Source organism: Myotis yumanensis, unplaced genomic scaffold (assembly GCF_028538775.1).
Source record: "Myotis yumanensis isolate MYYU_CA2020_CCGP unplaced genomic scaffold, mMyoYum1.0.hap1 SCAF_10, whole genome shotgun sequence".
In the NCBI taxonomy this organism is placed as follows: Eukaryota; Metazoa; Chordata; class Mammalia; order Chiroptera; family Vespertilionidae; genus Myotis; species Myotis yumanensis.
Genome location: NW_027223761.1, coordinates 1,004,314 through 1,017,223, shown reverse-complemented (window position 1 = coordinate 1,017,223; position 12,910 = coordinate 1,004,314). Strand labels below are relative to the sequence as shown.

Sequence of the window (12,910 nt, the reverse complement as noted above, 5' to 3'; positions counted from 1 at the left end):
GGGCACAGCTGGGTCCGCCGGGTCCCGCTGGTCAGAAAGCCGCCCGGGCGCTGGGGGCAGGGGCTGGGCCCGCACTTGTCTGCTGTCTCGGCCTCTGCCAGCCCCAGAGCAAACCCCCTTACAACAGGGACTCAGATGCAGGGCTGGCCGCGCCCGGCTGTGCCCCCCAGGCCCCTGTGGGCGGCCATGGCCAGAGGGTGTGGTCAGGGTGGTCCCCAGGCCCCTGCCCTGCAGGTGGGAGGAGGGATGCCATTCCTTCTGGGAGCCGAGGCTCCGGGAATTCCGGCCCCGGCTGACGCCCACCGCCTGGCAGCCTTGACCTAAGGCACAGTGACCTTGGTTCACAAGGAGCCATTGTTCTGGCTCAAGGTGGGCTTCTGGGGGGCTTGGGGGGCTGGGAAGGCAGCTCCTGGGGGCAGGGCCGGCGGTGGCGCCCTGCGGGGGGCTAGGTGGGCTCCCGCCTCCTCTCCAGGCCTTGCTGTTGGTCAGTTGGTGCCTGAACAGGTGCTGGAGCTCAGTGCCTGGGGCTGGAGGGCGGGCGGAGCCTGACCTGCACCGTGTTCTGAGCCTGCACCACGGGGTGCTCAGCTCACGCAGGGGGGAGGGCCAGCTGGGCTCAGAGCTCCTCCCTCCTGTGCTCCCTCTTGTTCCCCCCCCCCCCCCCCCACTCGCCTGTGCCGTCCGGGGGCCCGGGAACCTCAGTCCGGGGTCTGTTTCCTCACCCATCCTCCGGCCCCGCCCCGCCCTCCAGGACGGCTCCCTGGGGCCCGGCGCACTCACCGCATCCGCCAGCTCCCGGCCTCCCCGGTCTGCAGACCCCACGGTGCCCGGCCGCCTCCTCCTGCCGGTGCCTGGAGGCCAGGGCAGCTTTTCTCGGCCGCTGGGCACTCCTGTCTCTAACACTCCGGGTGTGGGGGGGTAGCGGGAAGCCAGACAGGAGCCTCCCCGGATTTTAGGGGAAATCGGCCCCAAACCGACCCTGGCCACCGCTCAGAGGAGCCGCCCTGAGCCGCAGCCCAGGAGGAAGGAGGCCGGGCCTTTAAAAATATGCAATTTTATATTTGATTTTAGAGAGGAAGGGAGGGGGGAGAGAAATGTCAATGATGAGAGAATCATGGATCGGCTGCCTCCTGCACGCCCCACACTGGGGATGGAGCCCGCAACCCGGGCCTGTGCCCTGACCGGGAATGGAACCCTGACCTCCTGGTTCGTAGGTCGATGCCCAACCCCTGAGCCATGCCGGCCGGGCAAGCCCAGGGCCTTTGCTCCGACACCTGCGCTCACCCCGGGACCACTGGGGGCGCAGAGCCCCAAAGCCGTGGTACGTCCCTGCTCCTGTGCCGGAGACGCCATGACAGACAGACAGACAGACAGACAGACACGGCTCCCTTGCCTAGAACTCGCATCCCCCGGGGAAGAGCTAACAAAGAGCCACCGAGTGTGCGAGGGAACGTGCGGGAGGGAACGTGCCGGAGGGAACAGGCGGGAGGGAACGGGCGCGAGGGAACGGGCGTCCAGTGCGGGGAGTTCCCCTGAGACGGGCGCAGCCCCTGGGAAGAGTCCTGCTCAGCTCTGCGTGGAATGGGGGGATTCCAGGGGCCCGGCCGCTGGGCAGGAGGGCGAGGCCTTCGGAGGGGGAGGCAGATGCCCTGGGGGGTGGCGGCCAGCTTGGCATTTTCAAGGAACACGGAGGCAGTGCGTGGGGCAGGGGGTGCCGGGGGAGGTGGGCGGAGCGAGCAGGGTGGTGCAGGAGCTGGAGGCTCGCCTGTGCTCCACCAGCAAGGGGCCGCTGGGGCGAGGGGTCCACTCTGCAATGAACAAAATTCCCCCCTTGACCCCACAGAGGTAACCGCCCGCCCGGCGGGGGAGGCAGCCCTCAGCCCCGGCGCCAGGACGTGGGGGGGGGGGGGCGGGGGGGCGTTGGGAGGACCTGGGACTTGTGTCTTCGGAAGGAACATGCAGACACTGTAGCCCCTGAGGTGCCTCCCTCCGGTCTGAGCCGATGCTCGCAGGGGCCCTGAGCTGGGGTGACAGGAGACGGGGGGCGACAGGAGACGGGGGGGTGACAGGAGACGGGGCATCCACCGTACTCGCCTGCATCGCACTGGGATTGGTGGCATCGTCCCAGGCCATCAGCCGGTCGTTTGGGTGTCACTTCTGACGTGTCTGGTTATTGGGTGAACAGGGAGGAAGCGGGAGGGAAGAAGGGGAGTCAGAGGCTGGGGGACTGGCTAGAGCAGCGGTTCTCAACCTGGGGGTCGCGACCCTTTGGGGGTCGAACGACCCTTTCACAGGGGTCGCCTAAGACCATCGGAAAATACAGATATAATTACATATTGTTTTTGTGATGAATCACGATGCTTTAATTATGTTCGATTTGTAACAATGAAAATACATCCTGCATATCAGATATTTACATGACGATTCATAACAGTAGCAACATGACAGTGATGAAGTAGCAACGAAAATAATTTTATGGCTGGGGGTCCCCACCACGTGAGGAACTGTATTAAAGGGCCGCGGCATTAGGAAGGTTGAGAACCACTGGGCTACAAGGAGCCACAGAAGGAGGGAGGGAGGGGAGGATGGATGGGGAGAAGGTGGATGGTTGGAGGATGGATGGATGGAGGACAGGCAGATGGGTGGGTGGATGGATGGGTGGATGGATGGGTGGATGGATGGTGGATGGGTGGGTGGATGGATGGATGGATGGATGGGTGGATGGATGGATGGATGGTGGATGGATGGGTGGATGGATGGATGGGTGGGTGGATGGATTGGTGGGCAGATGGGTTATAGGCAGGTGAACGGATGGGTAGAGAGATGAGTGGATGCCTGGAGGTTGGGTAGGTGGATAGGCCGGTGGGTGGAGGGGTGATGAATAGGTGAGCGATGGGTAGATGGATGGGCACGTGGCCTTGTCGTTAGCCCTGCTGGGCTCAAGCACGGGCATTGCCAATTAGCTGTGTGACTTTGGGCCCAAATCCCAACCTCTTAGAAGTGAGCTCCCCGGCCTGTGAAATGGCCAAGGTAACGAGTCAGCCAGGTGGCAGGACGGGACGGAGGAGGGGGGGCAGGGGGGGGGTGGGGCTGGCCAGTCCCGCTGAGCCGGGAGCCTCCCCTCTGACCCCGGGCGGTGGGCACAGCGGAGGTTTGGGAGCTGCCGGAGGAAGCCACCAGGCCCTGGACACCCCGTGCCACCCTGCCCACCCCCGAAGGCCCTCCCGCTCGCCCGCCCGCCCGCCCTGTCACAGAAAGGCCGTGTCTGCACCCGCCCGCCAGGGAGGCCAGGCCAGGGAGAAAGTGGCCATTGTCCTGGGCCCCGCAGGAAGTGCCGGCCACCCCTGGAGGCGGCCGGGCAGGGCGCGGGGAGGCTGGTCCGTGGGCCTTTCTGGAGCACGTCCTCGGGAGTGGACAGACCACGGGGCTGGGAGGGGACCCCGCTCCCCATACCCATAGGCGTGACCACAGGGCAAGGCCTTCCGCTCTGGAGCAACGGCTTTCTCATCTAGGACACGGGCTGACGTCCGGGACGGTGCCCTCAACTGTCCCCGCCCGCGCCCTCCCCCGCCACCCCCCCCCCTCCCGTGGGGCTGGGAGAGAGGGAGATGGAGAGAGGGAGCTGCTCTCCTCCATGCGACGGGAGGAGGCAGGCTGGGCTGGTGGGGCGGGGAGAGGGCGCCCTCTGCTGGGCCGGGAGGGGTGTGGGGGGGCTGGGCTGCGGGCAGGACGGAAGCTCGCGCTGGAGTGGGAGCTGGACCGAGCGGGACGCGGGTGCACACCCGTGGGCGCCCTCCGGCCTCTCCCGGTGCCGGGCATTTCCCCACAAGGAGGGGGCGGAGGCGTCCTGGTGGCTCACCCCCAGCTCTGGGTCTGCTCCACCCACAGGGCTCCCTCCCAGGAAGGAAGGTGCTGGCCAGGGTGGGGCCAGGGTCCCACAGCCAACCGGGGACGGGGGTGGGGGACGGGGGCGGGGGACAGGGGTGGGGGGCGGGGGCGGGGGGTGGGGGGTGGGGGCGCTCAGAGGAAGACAGGGCACCATACGGCCGCCCCTCTCTGAGACGCCTCCTGCGTGGGGACCTGCGTGTACCATGGGCGGCCCTGCCCCTCGGCCTGACTCCGGGGGGGGGGGGGGTCCCCGGCTCCAGGCCCGGCGCTGCCCCGCTCGCTGAGGCTGCCCTGTCCTCCCGCAGAAGCCGCCCAGCGCCCAGGCCATGAAGGAGGAGGCCTTCCTGCGGCGCCGCTTCTCGCTGTGCCCGCCGTCCGCCCCCCAGAAGGCCGAGCCCCGCAGGCTCACCCGGGCCCTGCTCCTCGGAGGCGAGAATGAGCTCGACCCCCTCAGCCCAGGTCAGCGGGCACCAGGTCAGCGGGCACCAGGTCAGGGGGCACCAGGTCAGGGGGCACCAGGTTAGCGGGCACCAGGTCAGGGGGCACCAGGTCAGCGGGCACCAGGTCAGGGGGCACCAGGTCAGGGGGGCACCAGGGCAGGGGGCATCAGGGCAGCGGGCACCAGGTCAGCGGGCACCAGGTCAGGGGGCACCAGGTCAGCGGGCACCAGGTCAGGGGGGCACCAGGTCAGCGGGCACCAGGTCAGGGGGCATCAGGGCAGCGGGGCACCAGGTCAGCGGGCACCAGGGCAGCGGGCACCAGGTCAGGGGGCATCAGGGTCAGCGGGCACCAGGTCAGGGGGCACCAGGTCAGCGGGCACCAGGTCAGGGGGCACCAGGGCAGCGGGCACCAGGTCAGGGGGCATCAGGTCAGCGGGCACCAGGTCAGGGGGCACCAGGTCAGGGGGACTGGTCAGGGGGGGCCTGGTCGGGGGGGGCTGGTCAGGGGGGGCCTGGTCGGGGGGGGGCTAGAAGGGGGAGCTGGTTAGGGGGGCCTGCTCGGGGGGTGCTGGTCAGGGGGCCTGGTCGGGGGGGGCTGGAACGGGGGGCTGGTTAGGGGGCCTGGTCGGGGGGGAGCTGGGAGGGGGGGTCTGGTTAGGGGGGCCTGGTCGGGGGGGCTGGTCAGGGGGCCTGGTTGAGGGGGGCTGGAAGGGGGGGCTGGTTAGGGGGGCCTGCTTGGGGGGTGCTGGTCAGGGGGGGCCTCTCTAGCCTCTGGGCCCAGCTGGAAAGGGATGAAGACACCTGCAGGGCACGTGGTCAGCGTGGCTTCCTGCCACCCATGGGCGGCCCCGCCGTGCGCTCACCAGGCTCTCTTGCAGGGACGGACGTGGAGCACAACGGCCCTTCGCTGCCGAGGGATGAAGGGCCCCCGACTCCTGGCTCCGCCACGAAGTTGCCATCGGTAAGAGCCCGGCCACGGGGGGCCCCAGGCAGAGAGCCCGGCCACGGGGGGCCCCAGGCAGAGAGCCCGGCCACGGGGGGGCCCCAGGCAGAGAGCCTGCCCAGGGGCAGCAGGAGGCTGAGGAGGGGATGCAGGGCCACTCAATCATGCTCACATACACACTCATACACTTACACACACACACACACACACACACACACACACTCATACATGTTCACATACACACTCACACACTTAAATACACTCACTCGCTCACATACACACACACTTATATACACACTCATACATATACACTCATATATGCTCATACACACTCATACACACTCACACTCACATACACACACGCTCACACTTGCTCACACACATGCACACTCTCTGACATACACACTCATACACGCTCACACTTGCTCACATACACACTCACACACACACACATGCACACTCTCTGACATACACACTCATACACACTCACACTCACATACACACACACTCACACTTGCTCACACACATACACACACATGCACACTCTCTGACATACACACTCATACACACTCACACTTGCTCACATACACACTCACACGCACACACACATGCACACTCGCTGACATGCACACTCACACACACACCCACACACACACACACTCCCCCCCTCACAGGCAGCCCCTCAGCGTGGCCTGTGGTGCCCTCCAGGCAGAACGGTCGGTCCTGGGAGTGGGGGGTGCGAGGCCCGTCTCCACCTGCGGTTTGAGGCCCTTCTTCCCCCCGGGGTCTCGGGGGTCCCACACTGACGCTCAGCTGGTGGCTCTGGTCCCGGCGGGGGGCTGGGGGGCAGCCCAGATAGAGGCCACGGCCTCCTCTGCCAGGCCTCCTGTGACCCGTGACCCAGAGCTCGGCCTGCTCCTCCGGGACCCTGTCCTGGCCGCGGCCGGGGCTGTGGGGGGGTGGTCCTCGCGTCCGTATCAGGAGAAGCGGGGTGCCCCCAGCCTCCGGTTCCCACCTGGGCCAGGGCTGCGGCCGGGCAGGAAGCACCTGCGTGTGTGAGTGTGTGTGTGTATCTGTAGGCGTGTGCGTGTGAGTGCATGTATGTATGCGTGTGCATGCATGTACGTGTGTGCATGCATGTATGGTGTATGTGCACGTTCTCTATGTTAATGAGATGAAACCAGCTTAACCATCTTGAGCGCACAGCTCAGTGGCATCTGGGGCACCCGCAGTGCTGTGCAGCCCCTCCCCCCTGTCCAGCTCCAGAACGTTCCATCGCCCCAGACGGAAACCCCGCACCCACACTCCCGCCCTCCCCTCCCCCAGCTGCTGGCAACCTCGGCGCCCCTCCCACCCCCGCGGACCCGCCCACGTCTGTGTAAAGGGAGCCGCGCCCGGGTGGTCCCGCGTGTGGGCTTCTCTCGTGAGCAGGCCGTGCTGAGTCCCGTCCTCTGTGGGCCACAGGCGGCCTGTCCACCAGCAGAGTGGACATTCCAGCTGCTTCCACTTGGCGGCTGTTTTGAATGTCGCTGCCATGGGTGTATGCACATGTGTGCATACGTGTGCATGTGCGTGGGTGTGTGCATGTGCGTGTTAGGGTCCCTGCTCTGGGTTCCCCATAAGTGCGGGGCAAGGGGACACGCGCTGCTCTGTCCGCCGCGCCCTCTGCGGCTCCAGCCCAGCCGATGCCCCTGTCCCCGCGCCTGGGTCTCTTGCAGGCAGAGTCCAGGCTGTGCAATGGGTCCGACAAGGAATGTGTGTCCCCCACGGCCAAGGCCACCAAGAAGGAAGCTCTCAAGGTGGGCACCTGGGCCCGTGAGGCCACGCCCCCAGCCTGCCAAGTTGGGGGGGACAGACCAGCCGGCCACCCCACGCCCCACCCTCCCCCCCTCTCCCTGACCCTCTCCCTGTTCCCGGCAGAATGGTGTGGGCCCAGGTGGGCACTGGGAGCCCGGGGGGCGGGCCGGGCTTTGCCCTGACCGCTGGCCGGTGCCCGAGCAGGTGCAGAAGGAGAACTACCGGCAGGAGAAGAAGCGCGCCACCAAACAGCTGCTCAGCGCGCTGACCGACCCCCGCGTGGTCATCATGGCCGACAGCCTGAAGGTAGGCCGGGCCACGCCTCTCCCGTGGCCTCCCCGGGGGACGTGCAGACTCAGCCCCTAGGAGACCGTTCAGGGCATTGGTTTTGGTTTTTGTGTGTTTTTGTTTGTTTTAATAGATATATGTTTTTCCTTTAAATATATTTGTATTGATTTCAGGGAGGAAGGGAGAGGGAGGGAGAGACAGAAACATCAATGCTGAGAATCATGGATCGGCTGCCTCCTGCAGCCCCACACTGGAGACGGAGCCTGCACCCCGGGCCTGTGCCCTGATTGGGAATCGAACCCTGACCTCCAGGTTCACAGGTTGACGCTCAGCCACTGAGCCACGCCGGCCGGGCGGTTTAAGGCGTTTGTTACTGCAAATCTGTGTCCGTGTCCCGGGGCTGCCCTGACAAATGGCTTCAAGCCAGAGAATTTATTCTCTGGTTCCGGGGGCCAAGGCCCCGACACTGAGGTGCCTGCGGGGCCGTGCTCCCTCCCCAGGTGCCGGGGAGGCTCCCTCCTCCCCCAGCTCGGGCTCCAGGGTCCCCGGCCTCTCTGTGTCCCAGGCACAAGGACGAGTCACCGGGTCAGAGCCCGCCCTCCCCTGGGTGGTCTCTTCTTAATTTGCCCACGTCCGCAAAGACCCTTGTCCCGCTAAGATGGGGGTGGGGCCCCCTGGTGGGGGTCCCCGAGGGCCGGCGGAGTCCTTGGCTGGGGCACAGAGGAGAGGGGGTGAACCTGTGAGAAAGGACCAGGGTTGGGGCCCGAGGCCTGTGTTCAGGCCTCGCTGAGGCAGTGGTGGCTCCCGCAGCCCCAGCGTTGGTGCCCCCTCCATGCTCTGCGGGGAGGGGGGCTCGGGAAGAGCAACCCAGACGAGTGTCCAGGTCGTCTGCAGACCCTGGGCCTGTGTGGCCGCCTTTTGCCTTCTATGTGTTTACACAAAACTGCAGATAAAAATCAGGCACAAAAGTGAATACATTTTACAATGAGAAAAGAAATGGCCAATATCAAAATTTACAAAGCCGCCCGGCCGGCCTGGCTCAGTGGTTAAGCGTCGGCCTGTGGACTGAAGGGTCCCAGGTTCGATTCCCAGTCAGGGCACAGGCCCAGGTTGCCGGCTCCGTCTCCAGTGTGGGGTGAGCAGGAGGCAGCCGATCCATGATGCTCTCTCATCATGGATGTTTCTCTCTCTCTCCCCCTCTCCCTTCCTGTCTGAAATCAATACAAATATATTTTTAAAAGAAAAAGTAAAAGACCTCTCCCTGCAGCCAGAGCCCCACCCTGCTCTGCCCGCCCCAGCCGCCCGGAGGCCCCCGGCATGGCCTCCCGGGCCCTGACCTCCCGCCCCGCCCGCCCGCAGATCCGGGGGACCCTGAAGAGCTGGACCAAGCTGTGGTGCGTGCTGAAGCCGGGCGCCCTGCTCATCTACAAGACGCCGGACGTGGGCCAGTGGGTGGGCACGGTCCTGCTGCACTGCTGCCGGCTGCTGGAGCGGCCCTCCAAGAAGGACGGCTTCTGCTTCAAGCTCTTCCACCCGCTGGACCAGTCGGTGTGGGCCGTGAAGGTGCCGCGAGGAGCCGGGGGGGGGGGGGGCGGGGGGGGCGGCCTGGGCCCCAGGGGCGGCAGGCGGACACGGGGCGCCATGAGGGACGCGGGCACTGCTGGTGGCCCGGCGGGAGGGGATCTAGGAGTGAGCTGTCGGTCCCAAATGCGCTGGTCACTGCCCACGGGGGGACGGGGAGGGGAGGGGGCTGGGTTAGGCCTCTCAGTGGTGCTCAGCCATGGCCCCTGGCCCTCGGGGTGGAGGACCCGTGGGGCTCAGGCCTAGAGACACACACGTCAAGACCACACGTGCCTGGAGGCGGAGGCATGGGGTGTGGCGGGCGGCTCCCAGCCCAGCCCTCCCCCTCCCAGGACTCCTGGGCTCAGGGCGCCAGGTCACATGGGGAAGCCCCGTTACATGGGTTCAGACCTCGGGGCTCCTTTAGGAACAGTGTGTCCCGAATGTTGCGTGGGATGATGTACTTATGCTTTTAAAGAAAAGTAGTTATTGCTCTGGCCGGTTTGGCTCAGTGGTTAGAGTGTCGACCCACAGGCTGAAGGGCCGAGGGTTGGATTCCGGTCAAGGGCACGTACCTGGGTTGCGGCTCAGTCCCCTCCCTGGTCCCCGGTCGGGGGGCATGCGGGAGGCAAACAATTGATGTGTCTCTCTCCTCTCCTCCCCTCTCCCCTCCTTTCCACTCTCTCTAAAATCAATGGGAAAAAATATACTCCCAAAAAGGATTCACCCCCAAACCTCACAAAACCACCAGCTATTTCTTATTCCTCTGAGATTCCGATTTCACTGGGCCTCCGGGGCTCGCATGGCCCGATTCTGGCCACCCTACGTCGGGGGGCTCAGAGCTAGCAAGTCGGGGGGCAGAGCTCCCCGCCCAGTCCGCTGCCTGGCTGCCCCCCAGGCCAGGTGCGGGCTGGCTGCCTGGCCCCGCCCGGGACCCCGAGGCCTGGAAGGGCAGTGTGAGTGGCTGATGACGGCCTGTGCCCCCCTTGCCCCGCGTGTCCTGGGTGACGTGGGTCTGTGCCCCTCCAGGGCCCCAAAGGCGAGAGTGTGGGCTCCATCACGCAGCCCCTGCCCAGCAGCTACCTGATCTTCAGGGCGGCGTCCGAGTCTGACGGTGAGTCCCCACCGGCTCGCAGGTCTCCGTGACCCCCGCCGTGGGTTCCAGACCAGGCACACGTGGGACCGGTCAGGCCCTGTCACCGCCACTCAGGAAGGAGGCAGCCTGCCGGCTGGCGTGGCTCAGTGGTTGATTCCCAGCCAGGAGGTCACGGTTCCGTTCCCGGTCGGGGCACGTGCCCGGGTCGCAGGCTCGATCCCCCAGTGTAGGGCGTGCAGGAGGCAGCCGATCCATGATTCTCTCTCATCGTAGATTTTTTTTGTTTGTTTTTTTGTTAATCCTCATCCAAGGGTATTTTCCATTGATTTTTAGAGAGAATGGGAGAGGGAAAGACAGAGAGAAACATCGATGTGAGAGAAACACATCGATTGGTTGCCTCCTGCATGAGCCCCAACCAAGGCCCGGGCCAGGGAGGAGCCTGCAACCGAGGTCCATGCCCTTGACCAGAATGGAACCCGGGACCCTTTGGTCCACAGTCTGACGTTCTATCCACTGAGCCACACCGGCCAGGGCTCATCATTGATGTTCTATCTCTCTCTTCCTCTCAAATCAATTTTAAAAAGTATTTTTTTAAGAAGGAGGCAGCCTGCGGTCCTGGGCCAGGCCTGGGCAGGCGCCTGCCCCTCAGTTCCTCTCTGAGCCTCGGTTTCCGTGGGCAGAGGTGGACAGTAGCACCTGCCTCCCCAGCTGTTAGAGAGGTTGGTAACCTCACACACCGCGGCCGGGCCCCCCTGGATCAGGGGCCCGGGGGGTGGGGTGGGGTGGGGTGGCTCCCTGGGGCCGGGGCGGGCGTCCAGGTGGATGGGACGGGGCTCCGGGTCTGGGCAGGGGTGCCTTGGTGAGGAAGGGGTGGGGGTGGAGAGCTGGGCTGTGGGCGGCTCATGCCCCCTCCCCCTCCAGGCCGCTGCTGGCTGGACGCCCTGGAGCTGGCCCTGCGCTGCTCCAGCCTCCTGCGGCTCAGCGCCAGCCGGCCCGGCAGCGACCAGGAGCCCGGGTCCTCGCCCGACGGGTCGCCCTCCTCGCTCTGCGGGCTGCTCCCCTCGGCCGCCATCCACGACCAGGACCTGTTCCCGTGAGTGGGGGTGTGGCGGGGGCTCGGCCCTCCTGGAGTCCCCCCCGGACCCTGCACTCGTGGGGGGCGTCCTCGAATGGGTGGGGAGGCGGCAAACGCCACAGGGGGTGCCGCTGGGCACAGAGCCTCCTCCCTGGGGACCTGGAGCCTCGACGTCGCCCTCTGTAAACTGGGCCACAGTGTCAGACGCCGGCTGCCCAGGGGACTAACCTGGTGAGGGCCCGGCCCGCGGGCTCAGGGGCTGAGTGGCCACCTAGGAGCCAGGAGGTCACGGTTCAATTCCGGGTCAGGGCACTCGCCCTGGTGCGGGCTCCATCCCCAATGGGGGCGGGCGGGGCGTGATGTTTCTATCTCTCCCTCTCCCTTCCTCTCTAAAATTAATTTAAAAATATTTTTAAAAAGTAAACCTATGAGGGGCGCCCAAGTGGAGGGTGTCCGGGGTGGGGGTGCCCGGGGTGGGGGTGCCTGGGGTGGGTGTCCGGGGTGGGGGTGCCCGGGGTGGGGGTGCCTGGGGTGGGTGTCCGGGGTGGGGGTGCCCGGGGTGAGGTGCCCGGGGTGGGGGTGCCCGGGGTGAGGTGCCCGGGGTGGGGGTGCCCGGGGTGGGGTGCCCGGGGTGAGGTGCCCGGGGCGGGGGTGCCCGGGGTGGGGGTGCCCGGGGTGGGGGTGCCTGGGGTGGGGGTGCCCGGGGTGGGTGCCTGGGGTGGGGGTGCCCGGGGTGGGGGTGCCCGGGGTGAGGTACCTGGGGTGGGGGTGCCTGGGGTGGGGGTGCCCGGGGTGGGGGTGCCCGGGGTGAGGTGCCCGGGGTGGGGGTTCCCGGGGTGGGGGTGCCTGGGGTGGGGGTGCCCGGGGTGAGGTGCCCGGGGTGGGTGCCTGGTCCCACCTGTGACCAGGGCGCGGGGTCTGCCCCCAGGCTGAACGGGTCCTCCCTGGAGAACGACGCGTTCTCGGACAAGTCGGAGAGGGAGGCGGGCGAGGACTCGGACCCCGAGGCCCAGGACCTCAGCCAGAGGACCAACGGGAGCGGGAGCGACCTGTCGGAGGCCCCCGGGGCCCCCGCCCCTCGAGGGACCACGTACGTGGAACAGGCCCACGAGGAGCTGGGGGAGGTAAGAGCCGCCCCCTGAGCCCCCGCACCCTGTCACCCGCACCTCGTCCCAGCCCTGAAGCAGCCACGGGGCGGCCCGGGGTCCCCGGAGGAGAGCGCAGGGCCCCGGGGGCTGGGAGCCGGGACTCGGTGGCCGGGAGGCCGGGAGCTGGCGAGGGCCCTGCGGGCTCGGGCTGAGGATGTGGGGGGCCCAGGTGGGCTGGGCTGGGGGGGGGGGCACAGCCCGTGGGCAAGGAAGGAGGCAGCAGGTATGGGGGGCTGGGCCCTCTGGGTAGAGACACAGCTGGGGAGGGTCAGGGTCGGGGGGCCAGCCACCACCCACACCCCAGCCAGAGCCCAGCCTCTGCCCCTCCTGCCCCTGGCGCCCCCCCCCGTCCCCCCTCTGCCCCCCCCCCCCGTTCCCCGAGCGGCCCTGCGGGAGCCTGACACCTTCTGCCGGCAGCTGGGCGAGGCGGCCCAGGTGGAGACGGTGTCGGAGGAGAACAAGGGCCTGATCTGGGTGCTGCTGAAGCAGCTGCGGCCGGGCATGGACCTGTCCCGCGTGGTGCTGCCCACCTTCGTGCTGGAGCCCCGCTCCTTCCTCTGCAAGCTCTCCGACTACTACTACCACGCCGACCTGCTCTCCAGGTGAGGGCGCCCGCCCCGCCCCGCCCGGCCCCTGCCCTGCCCAGAGCCCCCCCCTCCCCCCCGCCGCCCACCC

The 12,910-nt window shown here is 66.8% G+C and overlaps 1 protein-coding gene across 4 annotated transcripts in view; it reads left to right on the top strand.

Moving 5' to 3' along the window:
• OSBPL5 (oxysterol binding protein like 5) overlaps positions 1–12,910 on the top strand; it is a 36,325-nt gene that overhangs the window by 9,443 nt on the left and 13,972 nt on the right. For 3 of the 4 annotated variants that reach the window (XM_070427114.1, XM_070427117.1, XM_070427116.1), the window contains exons 2-10: positions 4,194–4,362; positions 5,207–5,289; positions 6,990–7,070; positions 7,273–7,374; positions 8,716–8,919; positions 9,946–10,030; positions 10,934–11,105; positions 12,016–12,211; positions 12,653–12,837. In XM_070427114.1, the coding sequence (XP_070283215.1) occupies positions 4,194–4,362; positions 5,207–5,289; positions 6,990–7,070; positions 7,273–7,374; positions 8,716–8,919; positions 9,946–10,030; positions 10,934–11,105; positions 12,016–12,211; positions 12,653–12,837 (1,277 nt within the window). The remainder of the gene's footprint in view (positions 1–4,193; positions 4,363–5,206; positions 5,290–6,989; positions 7,071–7,272; positions 7,375–8,715; positions 8,920–9,945; positions 10,031–10,933; positions 11,106–12,015; positions 12,212–12,652; positions 12,838–12,910) is intronic. The other variant, XM_070427115.1, reaches the window with a different exon arrangement.